The sequence below is a fragment of the Epinephelus moara genome, chromosome 6, assembly GCF_006386435.1.
Source record: "Epinephelus moara isolate mb chromosome 6, YSFRI_EMoa_1.0, whole genome shotgun sequence".
In the NCBI taxonomy this organism is placed as follows: domain Eukaryota; kingdom Metazoa; phylum Chordata; class Actinopteri; order Perciformes; family Serranidae; genus Epinephelus; species Epinephelus moara.
In genome coordinates this window covers 4,517,247-4,537,235 of record NC_065511.1, presented here as the reverse complement: position 1 = coordinate 4,537,235, position 19,989 = coordinate 4,517,247, and the positions used below count along the sequence as shown (strand labels likewise).

General features: G+C 40.1%; 1 protein-coding gene across 1 annotated transcript in view; it reads right to left on the bottom strand.

Annotated features, from left to right (window-relative positions):
• hace1 (HECT domain and ankyrin repeat containing E3 ubiquitin protein ligase 1) overlaps positions 1-19,989 on the bottom strand; it is a 55,496-nt gene extending 35,507 nt beyond the window's left edge. The window contains exons 1-11 of the mRNA XM_050045773.1: positions 19,528-19,989; positions 15,634-15,688; positions 15,320-15,409; positions 12,665-12,769; positions 8,243-8,318; positions 7,337-7,468; positions 5,064-5,146; positions 4,709-4,805; positions 4,508-4,609; positions 4,289-4,395; positions 1,966-2,116 (exon numbers count right to left, since the gene is read on the bottom strand). Of these exons, the coding sequence (XP_049901730.1) occupies positions 1,966-2,116; positions 4,289-4,395; positions 4,508-4,609; positions 4,709-4,805; positions 5,064-5,146; positions 7,337-7,468; positions 8,243-8,318; positions 12,665-12,769; positions 15,320-15,409; positions 15,634-15,688; positions 19,528-19,618 (1,089 nt within the window). The 5' untranslated portion in view covers positions 19,619-19,989. The remainder of the gene's footprint in view (positions 1-1,965; positions 2,117-4,288; positions 4,396-4,507; positions 4,610-4,708; positions 4,806-5,063; positions 5,147-7,336; positions 7,469-8,242; positions 8,319-12,664; positions 12,770-15,319; positions 15,410-15,633; positions 15,689-19,527) is intronic.

Sequence of the window (19,989 nt, the reverse complement as noted above, 5' to 3'; positions counted from 1 at the left end):
ACTATGGTCCGACCTGTCAGCACTGATGCTAAACAATGTGCTGCTGTGGAAAAGGACGCTATATTTTAATATCTATTCAACTTACCATACACTAACCAACTGAGGACACGGTAGACCAGTTGCGCTAAGTAAAATTACCGTTTCAGTCTGGTGGCTTTGATGTAAAGCAGTGAAAATATTTTAAATACACCATACACTTAAACTGGTGTTGATTTTTTTTGGGTGGGCCTTTCTTGAGGTGACTAAAAACTCACCATGTGCGGCAGCATTTGCTCAGCGCTGTTTGATATTATGTATGTGACGTAAGGGTTTGTTGTAAATACACACTGTGATCTATAATGGTCTGTAATGGGTGCTGTCCAAACAAAAAAACAAAAAATAAATCACAAAAAAAACGAATACATTTGTTGGCACTCACAAATGACAATAGACGTGTTCATCACATTTAACACATTTAACGTGTAATGCATTGAACGTCTTTAACCAGGGTTGGACATTAACTTTTTTGTCCACCTGCCACTGCCACTGGTGGATTACACAATAGACCAGCCACCCAATATATCACCTTTTTTTTAGCTGATGAGTGAAGCCAATCCAGCCGCCACTCGATGCATGTTTTACCAGCATTTGACTGGTGGCTGGTGCTAATTTCCAACCCTGGTTAACATGTCCATTGTTTTCTTCTGTCACGCATAATTAAAAGTAACATTTACTTATTTGTGAGTGCTCTCTTGTTGACAAACTCTGCAATGGAGACACTGTATCTAAATAAACTAATTTCTTCAGTATTTCTGCAATAACATTTCCGTTACTAGGAATTTCCATTACATTACTTTTCCGTTACATTGGATTTTTTTGTCGATATCCAAAATGCTGATACATAATAACTCATTTGACCGATAACTGATACCGATATCGATATATCCACTTTTTTCCCCCACCTAATTTTAGTGATCATGTGGATCACTAAAATTAGGTGGTGTAGTGATGTAGTGGAATTGACATCATATTTTGCATGTCTACTCTTATTGTGATGGCCCACCAGGAGATGGAGACATTATACAGAATGCTTTTCAATGTTTGAAATATTCATTCATTGTGCAAAATAAGAAAAAGCATGTTGGCTGCTTCCAATTGTTCATATGTCGCCTCTGATCTATTTGTCTGTAGTAAGATTAAGTATTAAAGGGACATTGTGTAACATTTTCAGTTGTTTATTGGCAAAGATCGATGTCTGCATTCATAAATATGTCATCATTGGTGTACTATTACCTCCACCAATAATCTGACTTATTCTCGTAAAGGAGAATTTCGGATTTGTTTGTACATTGTGCGGGTAAGTCCTCTGGGTAGTTCCATAACGTTTCGCCATCTTGAGAATACATCCACCAGCAAGGGATATATAGCACCAAGGAGCAAGAGGCGCGTCGCTACTACCCCGGCAAATATGAAACAAAGTCCCACTCTTTGAGCATAATGTAAGATCACGCATATGCAGCATCACGGGGGAGGGAATCCTCGTCTCAACAGTTTTACCACAAAGTATGACTTTCTTGACCTTAAAATTTATGTTTTAAATTCATTAACAACATATTTAGATTTCATGTCACAACTCAAATGGGAACAAAAGATAATATTGCTCTCCCCATTCACGGCCATTCGGAACAAAAGATAATATTGCTCTCCCCATTCACGGCCATTCATATTTTTTCCAATCTAAGGTCCCATGAGCTCTACTGGAAGCGGCGTGACTTCTGCACTCTATTAAAAGAATCATGGGGGCAAAACAGTGTGCAGATTTCTTTCCTATTTTGTGCCTCAATATTTACTTAATTTTTGCTGACATTTGAATCTCACACTTTTGCAAATAACACAGAACATACACTACTTCCATCCCAGCAGACTACTCAGTGGTTTTACAGCCCTTACAGATCACAGTATACTTTCTATACAGCTTGTACTAACCTTAAAGACCTGGCTGCGAGGTGTCTTGTTGCCGTTGTAGCCCATGTCGTTGCCATTGTTGGGGGATGAAGGCCCCAGGCGAAACACATGGCAGAAAATACGAACGATTCTCAGCAGACTCTTCATCTGAGCTTCATAACTGCTGGACAGGCTGAGGAGGGACAGAGTCAAACACATCTTAGCACCACTCAACAATCAGTTTGTAATGCAGTTCCATCAAATCAAACACACTGTCACAGATAAGACAGCTGCAGTACAGGGAGGCACAATATTGTAATGTTTGCCATTTGTAATTGTTTCCAAGTCTGTCTGCAGTCAGTGAGGGAGAGGAGTACTGATCACGCTGATTCAACTGAGTAAAACAGGGGACACTTGTCTGTGAGAACATCTTTGATCCTCTATTTCTTCTCAGCATTGATCTTTAAAGCTTCGCTGTGAGATGCTGATGTCACACTGCTGTCTTACACAAAGACAACCTCTGAGAAATATCTAAAGAGGGAAAACAGTTCCCTTCTGTCCATCAGCCATCACTGAAACACTCAGAATTACACAGAAAGTCACACATTCAATCTATTGATTCTAGTTAAGTGTCTATGACTGTCGGTGACTTGATTTTTAATATGTATCTGTATCTTAAATTCTAAATCTTAAAATAATAAATTGGTTATTGAGGTGAATCCTGGTAGAGGAAAGGCTTCCGTTAGGAAAGACACAGTTTGAAATCACGAAGGACCAGGACACACAATGTTCAACAATCTATAATCTATACTGGTTTTAATTTTTATCTACATCACAAGCATGACAGGATAGAATGATAGAGACCACAAATTGTTGTTTTTACATTTATGTAATGTGATTTAAGAAAGGAGAAACAGTAGAGATGGGTTCATGATACCAAAGCTACAAAACTTGTTTCACTCCTGTGAGGCACACTGTTTCAATACATTGTGTCTGAGTTTGAATCAAATCAAGAACACCACGTGATTGATGACATCTGGAGCGTCAAATGTCACTGGTGCAACCGAAAGCGCTTCATTCAGTTGGACAGGTTTAAAAGTTTTGCATGTTATTATGTTACTATGCTGAGAAGAATAACAGAAATATGGTGATTTACACTGGAAAGGTGTTTAATCATGAGCATGAGAACATTTCCACTTGATACCAGGTAATTACGTTAAAATAAAAATAAAAAGCTAACATTATGAATATCAGTCTCCAATCATATCACACTGCAATTCATATAAACTATACCAATACAGTACATTAAGGTTTAAAGTCAGCAAAATGGTTTATACAGTATGTAGGCTTTGTGGATGATGCATTAATTAATTATTTTACTGTAACATTCTGCACAATACCATCAACAGGGTTCCCACACATTTTCATGGAGAAAATTTCAAAACTTTTCTATGACTTTAAGGACCCATAATAAGAAAAAAAACTTGCCCAGCATTTTTCAAACATATCAGATTCAAACATAAATTTCAGCTAGCTGCCACACGTGGAGGAAGAGTAAGAACGCAGGGAGAAAACGAGGAAAGGTATGTGATGGTAAACAAAATGTTGTCACACATGGATGCATATCTGAGCTGCGTTACATTGATAGCTTCAGAAAATACATTTGACGTTATGTTGCGTTATGTTGAAGGTTAACCAGAGCAGATAACTTTAACAATGACATTATACACACAACAAAATTCCACAACTTTTTTTAAAACTGTCAATGATTTTTACTAATTCTATGACTTTTCCAGGCCTGGAAAATGTGAATTCCATGACTTTTCCAAGTTTTCCATGACTATGGGAATCTTGCATCTACATTTGATGCAGCTGATGGTAAAAAGTATTCTGATCAAAAGAATTTCAGATTTAATGACAACACACAGGCTTATTGCACACATATAAAACTATTAAATTCTGAGAGGGGCTGTGGTGCTTCTGTCAGTCTTAAAGGGCTGCTGTACGTTCTGCAAACCACCAGATGTCACTGTGTTTGCTGCGTTTGAAGCCCTAAAGCTTTGAATCTTTTTCAAATCTTTTTCTTTCGCCCATCCCTAAGATACAGTAAGTCATTAAACACAGAACTCTGAACTTTGGACGTAGTCAAACGGGCTGTTTCTCCCTGCTGACAGTCTTAATGCTGACATGAGATTCATACCAATCTGAACATCTCACTCTGAAAGAAAGTCAAGAAGTGGTTCCTAAAACATGTCAAATGATTCCTGCCTCTAAAACTGTGAGTAAGTTAAAACATTCTGTATAACAGATCAATAACAAACAAGAAAAAGAGGCAAATATGAGAATCAAATATATAAAGTTATACCTGAGAAGCTTGTGTCCATTGGTGGTAGCTACCTCAGCAAGACTGGTCAAGATCCTCTGGTAATGACTGTCGCTCTGCTGAGAGACATGCTCCAGGACCTGCCTGAGCTACACACACACACACACACACACACACACACACACACACACACACACACACACATATCAATAGAAGTGTATGCACAGGGACTGAATGACTGTAGAGACAAAGTGGTCCTACCATGTTCTCCTTCATATCATCATTTTGTGTCATCTGGATGAGGGTCTGGAAAAGTCTGCCGTGGTGCTGGATGAGGATCTCGCAGGTCTCCCCATATCCACCCTGACCACACACAGGAGGTACAGTAACAACACACAACACTAACAGAAAAAGGTGTAAAGGTCGTGGATGGTAAAAAGGAGGCAAAAAACACACACTCACCTGCACACAGAGATCCAGAGGAGTGATTCCATTCTTGTCAGCGAGGTATTTGGCACCTCGAGAGAGCAGGATCTGCGCTGTGTCTCTTTGGCCATGACTACAGAACAACACAAGACAAGTTTCATACAACTACAGTAACGGACTGTCAAATACTGGCACTATGATACAAAGCGTTATCCATGGGTATTTTACAATAGTTCAATCCCTCACATTCCAGGTTCTAACATGTGAGTTACTAACTGTAAAAAGCCAACTCTGGTTGGTTAAGTCCTTTTTGAAATTAAGAGTCTAAGTATATGCATCAGTGCCACACCATGAATCATCAGCATTACAATACCATCACTGATGACATCACCTGCAGGCAAAGTAAAGGGGTGTGGCTCCAGAGACGTTGGGCCGATTGATGTCAGCTCCACTGTCCAGAAGACACAACACCGTCTGAGCAAACACACACACACACACACACACACATCACACACTGATATACTGGATGATAGTAACAATTTACAGAAATGATTTCTGGGTCTACATTCTCATGATGTAATGGCTGAATTATCGATAGGATAAAAGGTTGTAAAATGAGAGGATCTCTGTAATGGATAATATCTGGTGTATTATTCATATTTCTGGAGGAGAGCCAGGCATGGACAGCAGCTCCATCCACTAGCAGTGCGCACAGCCTAAGTGGGTGAGCCCTCTGCTGTGGCTGGCTCATGCTATGCTCACAGCAGTTAACCTCAAGGATGCATCGTCATGACACTGTGACACACATGTATTTAATGATTGTAATGACAAGGATGTGTGGCAGGAGCCTCTGGCTTTACAACAACACTTGGCCAATTTAACAATCTTATGTGCTGTAAATTACAGCCCGCCAGTCACAATTACAGCTACAGGAACAGCCACATCCATAGCCAAGTTGCATTTTAGCTCCAAAACTACAGCCAAGCACCCAGTGGCTGTGATTCATCTCAGAGTTCCACCGGTAATATGGATCAAAGCAGGGGTGAAAGTAGGCGGTACAGTCTGGTACACTGTACCACTAAAAGATTCAGTGCTGACACACTGTAATGAAAGGAGAGGACAGCAGTTGTCTGCCTGAAGCAGTTTGTTACTGTAGAAAAGAGAAACCACAGATTCAAACTTCCCAGATCAATAACTTACAGGGCAAACATTGTTATCAGACAAAGTCTCTTTCCAATCGTAGTTAGGTAGACAATGAACTATGACCAAATTTTCATCAAAACAAGGCGTTCTTCAAGCTGGGCAGTAACACTGCCCTGTGTGCATCTGGCTATGAGACGAGTACGCATGGGCTGTCTACAAAGTACAACACTGAAAGGAGATGCTACAAAACTATTCAAGAGCTTAATTCTCATAAAGTATTATGTCCCAAAAATCACTACACACATCAATGCTCTCCTGTTGGTTACACCACAACACTTGGAACAGCTTGGAAAAATGTGCTTTTGCATTTTGGGGAAAAATTCACTCTCATTAAGTGTAGTGTCCCCAAATATTAAATAACTTCGATCTTAGAAACTCTTGTGCCTCTGCACCAGTGGTCGCAGGCATTATATTTTCAGGTTGACCATCCACCCCGTCAAAGGTCAAGGTGACTGTGACCTCAAAAACATGTTTTTGGCCACAACATAAGCCGACCACACATTTGCTAATGATAACAAAATTTCACACAAATGTCTAATAGGATAAAATGAAATGATGACATTTTATATCTTCAAAAGGTCAACTTTACTGTGACATAATTTTCTGCAAAACACTTTTCTGGCCATTATTCAACATCACATCTCAGGTACAGAAGGGGAATATTTGGTCAGATACTGGTTTGGTGACTCTAATCTTGGGTGTCCACATTAAAACTGTGCTGATTGTATTGTGCTGCTGAGTTAAAGATGTGTGTGAAGCATCCACGTTTTAAGATATTTAGCTTCTTTGCAGTGACATTGATATTTGAAGCATTGTCAGCTGTCATGGATATATAAGAATCTGGACAGACATAGATGTAAACAGCAATTTGACTGGTTAGTGGAGGCATACAACCAAGAAGTAGTTATTCTATTTGTTTCTGAGCACAATGATCGATGAATTCAAAGACAGAGACTTGTTCAACTATAGTCCATTAAAATTAGTTGTATTTTTCTCCTCATTTAAAACAAAACAAATTGTTATGATTTTGAAAGCTTTGTCAACATTCACTTCCGTGGCACTTTGACCATTCAAATGAATCATTTGCTAAACATGATGTTAAGTGTTAATTTCTTTCTATACTATACAGGCATTAAAAAAATGGACATGAAGCGATAAAGGTTGGAGTAGTAGTAACAGCAAGAACTTCAATCTACTTTCACCCCTGGATCAAAGAGAATGCAAAATCCTGTCAACAACTGTGCCCTGCCAGTAATACCCAATATTTACTGCCCTCAAACTACTGGCCATAAAGGCCTAAAAGCCTGACAAGCAGCCCCTAGAAGCCATGCTGCTCCTAATGCTCAAATGGACTAAAGTGGACTGAACTGATCCAGCTAAAGACTTACATCTGTTGCCAAGCTTTGAGTCCTGTGCTCTATATGGCTTTTTAATTAAAGAGGTATTTTAAAATTGGCTCACAGTTTTGTGTCCATTCTGACAGGCCACATGTAGAGCTGTCTGTCCCATGGCGTCTTCCACATCCACATTGGACACATGCTGGACCAGATCATGGAGGAGCTCCGTTCTTCCATTCACTGCCAACCAGTGGATCTGTAGCATTGGTTTACATGAACAATCACTATCCTGACTACAGGAGGTAAAGGGGCAGTTTACCAAAAATCAAAACTACATAGCTTATCTGTGGTGCTATTTATCAATCTAGACTGTTTTGGTGTGAGTTGTGGAGCTTGTCAAAGGACCAAAAAACAAATTTGAAAAACTCAACAGCAATGTCCCTTTCCAGAGATAATGACCAAGTTACTCAAGATAATACACAGACCCTGTTGAAAGCAGTTTTATTTTGGAACTATTTTCTTTCTACCCAACTACACCCATCAACCATATCACCTCGCAAAAGGTAGTGTTCATCTACTCATGGATGACAGGCTCCACCTTGTGACAGCACATTAATGGCGTCCTCCTCGGCTAGGCTGTAACGCCAGCTAGCTCACTACTGTGAGGTGAGCTAGCTGTAGATGCACACTTCTTTCTAACCAGGACATGATTTCTGGAAGGAGACACTGCTGATGAGTTTTTCAAATCTATCGTTACTTTGAGGACCACAAGCTGAGTGCCATCTAGTTTCATTATATTTGGGAGAAGGCAGATATCTCCAACACTCGGCAGCTCACACCAAAACTATCTCGACATATAAATTGCACGGCGGGTAAGAGGAGAAATATGTATTTTTGGGGTAAACTGTCCCTTTAAACAACCACCTGTCACAGAGATAACACTACGATAACTTGATTAACAATGATGATTACATTGATTTTAAGACATTCAACAGAAACATGAAGCACAACTGGAGAAGAGTCCACTCACAGCAGTCAGTCCCTCATTGTTGCAGATGTTGACATCAGCATTATATTCCAGCAGTTTACCCATACACTTCTTTTGTCTGAGGGAACAGTGAAGGACAGGGTTAACCATCAGTATCATCACACACACAGTCAACACTGTCAACAATCATGACTATCTTCAGTTCATGATACATGCAAATAAAATCTACGAGTCTAATACCCAGGTATTTAAAAAGAATCATCTGAGGGATGAATCCATGCAGTTACATTCTCACCAGTGTCAACCATATAATAATGTATGAGAGGAATCCAGCAGCAGAAATACAGGAAAGATGTGAAAGGGTAAAATGTTATGTTTGCTGATATTTTGGTCTTGCCAGCCACTGGATGTCTGGGTGAGCTCAGATTACAGAGCATGCAGTGTCAGCTAATAACCACACGTGACCTTTCAATACTAAACTGGCTGGAGGTTGTCTGGGATGGTCCATATTACTGGAATAATCAGTGAGGGGCCTAATTCAGGACAAAACAATCCTGTCACACACTAATCCCACTGTCAGCATTTCTAGAGGAGACTTCAAGGTATCTTGTGGCCGTTTTTTTTTTGTTTAACCTATAGTAGTGCGAGTCATTCAATGAAAACTCTAAGTTCGGATTCCCAACATTTAAGGCAAAAAATTAGGCGGTATAAAACTGTCAAAATTGTTTTCAATGGCGGATGGCACTAATTCAAGTGTTTTTATAAGCAAAAAGTAATCAGAAAACTATGTTTTTTTTATATTTTCATCTGTTTTCTTTTAAGATTTTTTCATTTTCTCATGTCCACTCTGACCAAACTCAAATATTCCATAACTACTGCATTTTTATAAAGGAATTATGTTAAATTAAAGAAAACACATTCTGGATTCTGGATCATTCATGATTTGTGTGTCCATAAGTTTTATGTTCCTCCTCATCACACCAATGTATTTCAGCACAGAGATACTGTACTGTGACATCACTAAGAGAAAATTACATCATTTAAGAATAACTTTATTCATCCCCAAGGGGAAATTGAATTATCTGTCAGCTCATCTATTATATGTCAAAAAATTATAAAGCCTGATGGCTGTTGGTATATAAGAACTTCTGTATCTCTCTGTCCTGCATCGAAGAGAGAGGAGCCGTACACCACAGTTTTTTTGGTCCATCAAGGTGTTGTGGAGTGGACGATCTGGGTTGTTCATGATGTGTGAATCTCTCCACCACCTCCTCCAGTGCGTCCAACCTGACTCCAATCACAGAGCCAGCTCTTTTGACTAGTTTGTCCAGCCGCCTTGCATCTTTGTGTCTGATGCTTCCTCCCCAGCAGACTGCAGCATAAAACAACGCACTTGCCACCACAGACTGATAAAACATCTGCAGCATCTTACTACAGATGTCGAGAGATCTGAGCTTCCTCAAGAATAAGAGGCGGCTCTGCCCCTTTTTGTAGAGAGCGTCTGTGTTTAGGGACCAGTCCAACTTATTATCCAGGTGTACACCTAGATACTTATAGCTTGGCACCACCTCGATGTCCACCCCACAGGTATTCACTGGCTGAAGAGGGGGCTTGGACCTGAGGAAATCTATGATCATTTCCTTGGTCTTTGAGGTGGAGAGAGTTCTTGTGACTCCAGTCACTGAAGGCTTTTATCAGGTCCCTATATTCAGACTCCTGCCCATTCCTGATACTGCCACAATAGCAGTGTCATCCGAGTATTTCTGGATGTGGCAGGACGCAGAGTTGTATTTGAAGTCTGCCGTGTACAGTGTGAACAGGGATTGTCCTGGCTCCATTCCTGTTCACACTGCCGTGTACAGTGTGAACAGGAATGGAGCCAGGACAATTCCTTGTGGAGCCCCCGTGCTGCTCATTAATGTCCCAGAAACACAGTTCCCCAACCTGACATACTGTGGCCTTCCTGTCAGGTAATCTGTGATGCAGGAGATAAAAGAAGGATCCACTGCCATCCCTGTGAGCTTGTCTATATGTTGGGTTGGATGGTGTTGAATGCGCTTGAAAAACCAAAGAACATGATTCTCACATAAGCGCCAGGTTCCTCCAGATGAGCTAGGGCACGGTGAAGCATGTAGAGGACAGCATCGTTCACTCCAATGTGTTGTTTGTATGCAAACTGCAGGGGGTTGAGTCTGTCTTTGATGGAGGTGGAGGAGGAGGAGGAGGAGGAGGAGAAGCAGCATTGAAAGTAGGAGTGTCTGCCGTATTGAAACTATTGAAGAACTGGACGGATGTTGTTGTGTTGTAGATTCCTCTCCAGTTTCTCTTTGTATTCCACCTTTGCCATCTTAAGTCTCTTCTTCAACTCATGTTGCACTTGTTTGAGCCGTGCTTTGTCACCATCTCTAAAAGCTGCCTTCTTCTCATTGAGGATTGCCTTTATGTCACTGGTAATCCAAGGTTTGTTATTGTGGAAACAGTGTACAGTCTTTGTAGGTATGACTGTGTCTCTACAGAAGTTGATGTAATCAGTAAAACAGTCAACCTGTCTATCAATGTCCATGACGTTCTCCTCTGTTTCCAGCAACACATCCCAGTCTGTGCATTCAAAGCAGTCTCTTAGAGCCTCAGTAACCTCTGTTGTCCATTTCCTGACTGTGAGTTTAGTTGCAGTCTGCCTCCACACATGGGGTTTGTAACATGTCTGCAGAAGAACCAAGTTGTGATCTGACCTGCCCAGTGGTGGTAAGGCATGGCTCTGTAAGCTTCTTTGACATTGGCATACAGCAGATCAAGGGTTTTATTTTCTCTGGTTGGACAGCTAACAAACTGTGTAAATCCAGTCAGGTGAGAGGAGAGGGAAACATGGTTGAAGTCTCCTGATATTATCAATAGTGCCTCAGGATGTTTAGTCTGTATCTTAGCAACGAGTTCATGGAGAACTTCACATGGAACTTCAGCAGTTGCCTTGGGTGGGATGTACACAAGTATTGTTATCATATGACTGAATTCTCTTGGTACATAATATGGCCTCATACCAACTGCCAAAAGTTCAATATCTGGACAACACATCTTCTCCTTGACAGTAATATGTACAGAACTGCACCATCTCTGGTTCACAAATAAAGCCAGGCCCCCACCTTTTTTCTTGCCACTAGCTTTAGAGTCTCTGTCCGATCGTATGAGAGTGAAGCCAGGTAGATCCACGTTGGAGTCTGAGATGTTTTGATTCAACCACGTTTCCGTAAAACACGAGTCTGCACTCACGGTATACTTTCTGAGTCTTCACCAATATCTCCAGTTCGTCACTCTTGTTCGGCAGAGAGTTGACATTTCCCATGATGACTGATGGCAGAAAGGGCTTATATCTCCATTTCCAAGCCTTCACCTTTGCACCAGCACGGCAACCACGAAAACACCTCTTCATCTCAGCTGGAATAGGATGGTGTCCTCCAGACCTGCTGTGTTTCAACGAAAAAAGCTCCTCTCTTGAATAAACTCTTCTCTCCACAGAAGTATCCATTAGTAGTTGAGAAAAATATAATAAAAATTCAGTAAAACTAAGTAAAATTGCAGAGCTACCAGACTTTGCTGCGACTAGTTGAAGCGCATGTTCTAGAAATACTGAGGGGGGCGGGATCAATGCTGCTGAGTGTTGATTTTCTTTTAGAACATTTGTTGGTACATTTTTCTTTTGAAACCTTCTCTGTCTAATAGAACGTATCCACCCAGTCACGCAAAAAACATGGGATCATTTTTTTCTTAAAGAAATGTTCCAAATGTATAAAACATGACTGTTCCATTTAGCTGCATGCTAAATAAGGTGTGAGCTTTGACCACAGAGAGAATTTTGGCCATACTACATCCTGTCACAGACTGATATCTGGATATAATGGATAAAAAATAAAACTGTACCTGTGCTTGTAAAATATGCTTTATTGTAAGGCGAACATATTATTTATGCTATCAAATACAAAATTCTGCATTTGGTTTGGATCAAAAATCTTAGAATTCCAAACTCCAACGTGAACAGTTTCCTTGAAATAACCAGAAGCTGCGTTTTCATGAGTGGGCCCTCGTTTTGTTTGTTTCATGCACAAGCATGAGGATGCAAATGCATGCACACATGCACATGCATGACGCCATCCACATTCCTGCCAGTGGTTTTTACAGGTGGCTTTAATGTGCCCAGACAGGCAGCAAAGTGCCAATAAAAGGCAGGGCAGAAGACTGCACGACAGCAAACACAGATATAAACAACACTTCATTATAAATTGGATTATTTATGAGGAAGAAAATGCATTCAGTGTGTTTGCTGGACCTTACAAGAATCAACAAATAACTAAAAAAAAAGGCCAGGACTGTATGTCTGTAAAAGTGAGCCCACTGAAAGTCTCACAGACCCTGAACAAAATCTGAACACAACACAGACATGTAAACAGTAGGGATGTATGAAGCCCTTACCCGTTCCTAGCAGCGAGGTGCAGAGGGGTACAGCCTGAGATGTCCTGATAGTTTGGGTTGGCTCCTCTCTTCAGCAGCAGAACCAGACACTCCACTGAGCCACAGCTGTACGAAGACAACACATCGCAGCTTACAGTCACAGCAGCACACAACACAACTGTCCTGCATGCACTCACAATCAAATCTGCTCCATAAGTGACACATCAAGAAACTATCCATTCAGCATGGCTTTCAAACTAAGCATGTAACCATATTATAAACACCAGGAGGTAGACATGGTTACCACAGATTTACTTTCTCATTCTATTTTAGTGGTATCTAACACTGAAAAGCATTTTCAGCAGACATATCTTTCCAGAAACACTGTCCCCGTCACTCTGGATAATCTCTACACCTCACTGGAGACAGTTATCATTAGAACTATTGAGGAAAGCACCTAAAAAAAATAGACCCCAATTACAAATTCTATGTTTTCTACATTTTGGATGAACTGACCCTTCGGTTATTGAGATGAGCTTGATTGAGGATCAGGGGATATACTCTTACATCTGGGCAATATGACTAATGAAGTGTGAAGGTGTGTATGTTTTCAATGAAAAACTTTATCTATGAACAATGGTGGGCAGAGTACTGAAAAGTACTACTACCCTCCCATAAAAATGACTCAAGTAAAAGTGAAAAAAAAAAAACATTTAAAAACCTACTCAACTAAAAGTAAAGAAGTACCTGGTTAAAAAATTACTCAAAGTAGGGATACATGATATTGGATTTTTGCCGATATCCAATATGCTGATATTTTCCAACTCATTTTGGCCGATTGCTGATGCTAATATATGCACATACAGTGGCATGCAAAAGTTTTGTTACCCCTGGTCGAAATTTCGTTTGCTGTGAATAGTTAAGTAAAAGATGACCTGATTTCCAAAAGGCATGAAGTGAAAGATGAAACATTTTCTCAATATTTTCATCAAGATTACTTTTTAATTTCAAACTTTTACGGTTTCAAAATAACAAAAAAGGAAAAGTGCCTGAAGCAAAAGTTTGGGCACCCTGCATGATCAGTACTCGGTTTTTCTTTAGATTCTTGTTTGGAGGATTTTCACCCATTCTTCCTGCTAAAGACTTCTAGCTCTGTGAGATTCTTGGGCTGTATTGCATGCACTGCTCTTTTGAGGTCTATCCACAGATGTTTAATGATGTTTAGGTCGGGGGACTGTGAGGGCCATGGCAAAACCTTCAGCTTGCTCCTCTTGAGGTAGTACATTGTGGATTTTGAGGTGTGCTTAGGATCATTGTCCTGTTGTAGAAGGCACCCTCTCTTCATCTTTTTTACAGATGGTGTGATGTTTGCTTCCAGAATTTGCTGGAATTTGCTGCTGGCTGCAACACAAGCCCAAAGCATGATCGATCCACCTCAGTGTTTAACAGTTGGACAGGTGTTCTTTTCATGAAATTCTGCACCCTTTTTTTCTCCACATACCTTTGCTCATTGCGTCCAAAAAGTTCTATTTAAACTGCATCAGTCCACATGACCAAAGTGCATCAGGTCTGTTTAGATGTCCCTTTGCAAACTTCTGATGCTGAATTTTGTGCTGAGGACACAGGAAAAGTTTTTCTTCTGATGACTCCTCCATGAAGGTCACAGGTGTCACTGCACAGTAGAACAGTGCACCACCAGTCTGCTAAATCTTCCTGCAGGTCTTTTGCAGTCAAACAGGGGTTTTGATTTGCCTTTCTAGTAATCCTACAAGCAGCTCTCTCAGAAAGTTTTCTTTGTCCTCAAGACCTCAGCTTGAACTCCACAGTTCCTGTTAACTGCCATTTCTTTTGAATAACAAACTGTGGAAACAGCTACCTGAAAACACTTTGCTATCTTCTTACAGCCTTCTCCTGTTTTGTAGGCATCAGTTATTTTAGTTTTCAGAGTGCTAGGCAGCCGTTTAGAGGAGCCCATGGGTGCTGAATGATGGGGCAAGGTTTCAGGAGTCAAAGTATTCATAAAGCTTTGAAATTTGCGTCACCTGGCCTTTCCTTAACGATGACTGTGAACAAGCCATAGTCCTAACAAGTTAATTAAGGTCTGAGACCCTGTAAAAGTTGTCTGAGAGCTCAAATGTCTTGGGGTGCCCAACTTTTGCATGATGCTCCTTTCATTTTTTTTCACTCTAAAATTGCACAAAACAAAAACAATACACTGATCTTGCTTAAAATGTTGAAAAGCATGTTTCAACTTAAACTTTATGCCCTTTGGAGATCAGTTCATCTTCTACTTACTCAACTTTTCCACCCAATTGGAGAGAACATCAAATCCCTCTTGTAGTAATACTGTAATAATATTTTGATATTTAAACAATCTGACAGAAATGTATCTACATCTAAATTTTGTTTTTACAGAAAAACCTAGCGGGACATTTTGCCGTTGAAAAATCAATAATCTAGTAAATATAGAATATATTGGTCTAGCTCTACTATAAACCCCTGTGTCATCATAAATTACTTAGGCACAAGGCTGCATGTCAAACAGACATTTCCTTCCACCTACTCCTCTATCTTTGTTGTAATGTTTTTTAAATATGCTGGATGAGAAGAAGACTCCTGGCAGAAATCCAGGGCGTGCTTACTCTTTAAATGAGAGCAGAGTGAACAACATCTTACTTGGCAGCGATGTGTAGCAGACTTCTCTTTACTCGTCCGAAGGCGTAGTTGACATCAAACTTGGAGTTAAGCAGCAGCTCTGACACTGACCTTTAAAGAGACAGGATGGAACAAGTAAGCAATCTCGTCTGGGGACAAATACACATGTTCACTACAGCTCAGTGACAACAGATGTGAAGAAGGCACTAAAGACATGACTTGTTAGCTAAAGTAGATTAACATGTTACAATGCATTTTGCCTCAAGCTCTGAGATCACAGTGTGTAAATCTTTCTAATCCACTGCTAATGCTGTGCAGCGTGGTTTGATGCTTACCTGTGCTGGTCGGCCATGACCATTGGCATGAGTGTGTACACTGCAGTCTCATTGTCTGTTGAGGGGGAAACAGAGGAGGAAGAAAACTATCAGACTTTAACTTGACAAAACTTAACCGAACAAAAGTTCAGCAGTTCCAAACTGGCAACAAATGGCAACCATTTCTTAGTTCTAACTTCCCAAAAATGAGGATTTCCCGCAATTTTATATTATTCTAAATGTCTCCAAGTTGTGGACCACTGATAGCATAATCAAGACTTTTAAAGTCATCTCCTTGGGCTATCAGAGTTTGTGACAGGCTTTAAACTTAACAAGTAATCAATGACATTAAAAAAAATCATTCAATTCACAAATTCATTCATAGATCAATGCAGACTGATTAACTGACTTTCCTACTATAACCACAAACATCATCTTCTGTGCTGATTTTGGAGAAATCATTCATATTTCAAGCACTGATCTGTTGTCTTCTGCAAATATTTTGTTTGAAGCACAGGTACCTGATAAACTAGCAAACTGTATCAACAGTCTATGTGTTGCTCACAAAAACAGATGCGGTTCTGACTGATGCACGGTCGTTACACAAGTCTATTCACTGTTTACCTTCATTAAATCACTTGGAAATTAAACCACGCTGCTAAAGTATAACCATACAGACCTCTACACACACCAGACTCGTCGGTTATAACTTGATATTCTGCTTTTTTTAATGGAGAAGACGTCCAGTTTCCAGAGCTCATCACAACCTCTTTTCCATCTTTCTTTTGAGCAAACTTAGTGTCTAATGTTTCCTCACTGAAACACACTGCAGTGCAAAGGCTGCTGTGTAACATTAATTACTGCACTATGTGACCATGTACGAGGTGAGATACTTTAGAATCATTGCTATCATACTCCATCTGTTTTTGGGTGCACATTTGTGGTGATGTGTGTTCATGTTGTGATGCTCTGAAGCAACCAGACATTTCCTGAGGTAAAGCTTTCCGTTTGCTGAGCTCGTTATCAAGTTTAAGGGTGGCACAGCTTTTTCAGAGCTATGAGACCAGTGATGTGACTGACTGAGAGATTATTTATAGGGGTGTAAATCACCAGCTTCATCACGATACGATATTATATCGATTTGTTTGGATGACGATACGATGTTTGCCGATATCACAAAGTCTGTCACGATACAATTTTGATTCGATTCGATTCAGGAGCCTGTGATCGATATGACGCGATATCATATGCCCATCTAACACAATCATCAATATGATTTGACCATTTTATTTCTGAGCTCTGTTTGTTGTTTGAGCAGAGGCGCGCTTGCCCAGAAATGGTGACACAGACGTGCTATGTGAATTTCAAAATAAATGTGTATCTTTAAGATGACGATATGGATCAATGTTTTCATTTTGCATCGATATAATCGGATCGTTAATCAATGAATCGATGTATCGATGTGGATCGATGTATCATTACACTCCTAATTATTTAATAATCACCACCATATGCACTGGCGATATTCACCTTCATCAAGCCCTTTGCATGTTGTGCTGCTGCAGAAGATATGCATGGAGGCTCAAAATATTTCTCAGAAGAATGCAAGAAACGCAAAAGTTTCTCCCCTCTATTTTTTTCTTTCTCTCTCATCTTTTTTTCACCCATCTACTTTTGTTCTCCCCCATGTCCCCTTAGGACCTCCATAACATATAAACTGCTTACCCTATATATAAGTTCTGTGTCTGTGACCTGACTGACGGATGTGAACTGTGGATTGAGGGGGTGATCAATGTCATTTGCTATGGTGAGTGCTATGTGTGTAATGTTAAGGTCTCAAAAACTGCAGGTAAGGAGACTATTGCTCTGTCAGTGATATTTGAGATTATAGATGAATTTGTTGTTAGAAGCAACATAGTGAAGAAATGGAGGTACAGCAACAAAGCAATAGGAGGTGGGGGTCAAAGAGGATGCGCTGAGTTCTATTTACCCAGTGTTCCTGTCTGAGTTAATTTATGCACACTGACAAAACATGTATCAAATGCACAAATGCATATTTATAGCAAACTTCATTATTTATAGGATAATGGCACTTTTCTATGTTATATTCACAACATCAGTTAAACAAGCTTTATGTAACATGCTCTACCATTCCCAAACACTAAGCCTACACAAACTAACATGGGTAACTGTATGTTCATGTAAATCCTAGGGCTGGACGATATGGAACAAATCAAATACCACAATATTTTTGACCAGATACCTCAATTATAATATTGTGAGGATTTTGTAGGGTTGATGATTGGTGCTTTGACAAAATATTTACACAATGAGATTTTTAAATAGTAATCATTAGCAATTTGGATATAATGAGTAAGTGGGTAAAGATAAATAATAGAACAGTTACAACAGTCTGGTAAGTTTAGATGATTACATAATTTACTGTAATATGGCCTTTAACACCAGGAAAAGACAATACTTAGGGACTGTTAGTGACTATTATTTCTTTTATAAAGAAAAAATGCCTTCATATTTTCTTTAAAAATCAAAGAAAACGTGACAACAGTTGGCCTTAGTGTAGGAAACTTTAAAAAATTGCCACAATTACACCATTTATCATAGCCAGAAACAGTAAAAACAAAAATTATTATTCGATTATATAATATCGGACGGTCCTTGAACATATCACGTGTGACAGCCTTTGAGACCAAGAAAGGTGACACTTAGGGACTGTTCGTTAACATTAAGGGGGGGAGGGGTGGTGCAAAAAGGGGAGGCGTGTTTTAAATATTTTTTGAAAGTGCTGTGGAGGAACTTACATTTCGCATGTTTTCTTTACAAATCACCAAAACTACACCATTTGTTATGGCCAAGAACGGCAAAGATTGTTGGATTTTCAAATTTCCGACGGTCCTCGGATACATCGTGTGACATTGCCAAATCAGTTTAATTCAATTCAATTTCAATTGTTTTTTATTCATTAAGCCCAATATCACAAATCACAGTTTGCCTCAGAAGGCTTTACAGCATACGACATCCCTCTGTCCCTCACAGCAGATAAGGAAAAACTCCCCCCAAAAAAACCTTTAACGTCACAATAGTGACATTTCATCAAAATACTAATACTACTACTATTCTGTCACATTTCAAATTTGGCCAAAAATATCGTATGCACAAACTGACTAGTATGCACGACAAGAGTGGAAAAACTGAGGCTTTTTTTCGACCCCAGTATTTTATCTTTAACTTTTAACTTTCAAACAAAACTTTAAAGTCTAATAAGTCATTTATGGTGGAGGTAATTTAGGGAGGCTCAAAAATATATTTTTAGCTTAGGGGAGGGTTAAAAAAAAAAAAAAAAACGCCACACCCCAGCCATCCCCTCCTCTGATCAGTAAAGAACAGTCCCCTATGATATTATCATATCCAGAATGTAAGACGGTATCTGGTCTCATTTCACAATATGATATCAATATTTTGTCCAGTCCTTATATATGTATTTCAGTGGCACCTCTGTGACTACAGGTCAGATATCCCTGGCTCTTCGTATCGAGTCATTAGTAATAAGACACCATATATGGACACGAGCTCGTCATATTGCAGACTATATAAAGTTACATTTATTTATTTAAATTCAGCCTCAGTTGCTGCAGGTCAGACTGAATGAAACAAACAGTGAAACTCTCTCTACCTGCTCCTGTATGCTAGGCTGTCACAGCTAACAGTCAAACTAAACACCAACCAGGTGTGTACTGACATGAGTGTACCTTTAGACTGTAGAATAAAATCAGTGTGTGTCGGGCAGAGGCCGAGGCAGGGTGCTATGACACCTCTGTATGACGGTATTAGCACGTGAACACTGTTGTTTACAGTGCCAGCTCACGCTGTTTTGGCTCGAGCCTTTGAAATAATTACCTTCCGGGAGTTCTACGGTCCTGGCCCGGCGGAGGGAACGGGTCAGCCGGTTGAGCTGTACGTTGAGCTGCTCCATCGCCCGTTCCATCATAGGTGAACGGTCCACTGGGATAAACCGAGGGAACAAAGCCTCGCCCTGACGGTTTATTTGTTCCTGATGGGGGTGTGTTGTTCCTGGGCGTCGTCCATGGGCGCTGGCTGAAGAGGAACCGATTCTCCGACAGACTCACAGATTTACAGTAACGTTAACGTTACTGCTTTTTTTCCTGCCACACTGCTCTGCTCAGACACCAACAACGTTACTGCCCAGCGTCTTGTACTTCCTGTTGTGATGACGTTGAGCGCTGTGCAGTGTGGGTGATGTAGTTTCAAAGGCCATTGGGCTTAAAGAACAAGACCAGCGGTTTTTGCACATTGTAGTCATGGACGCAGGGGCGTAACACCAAATTCTGGGCCTTATCC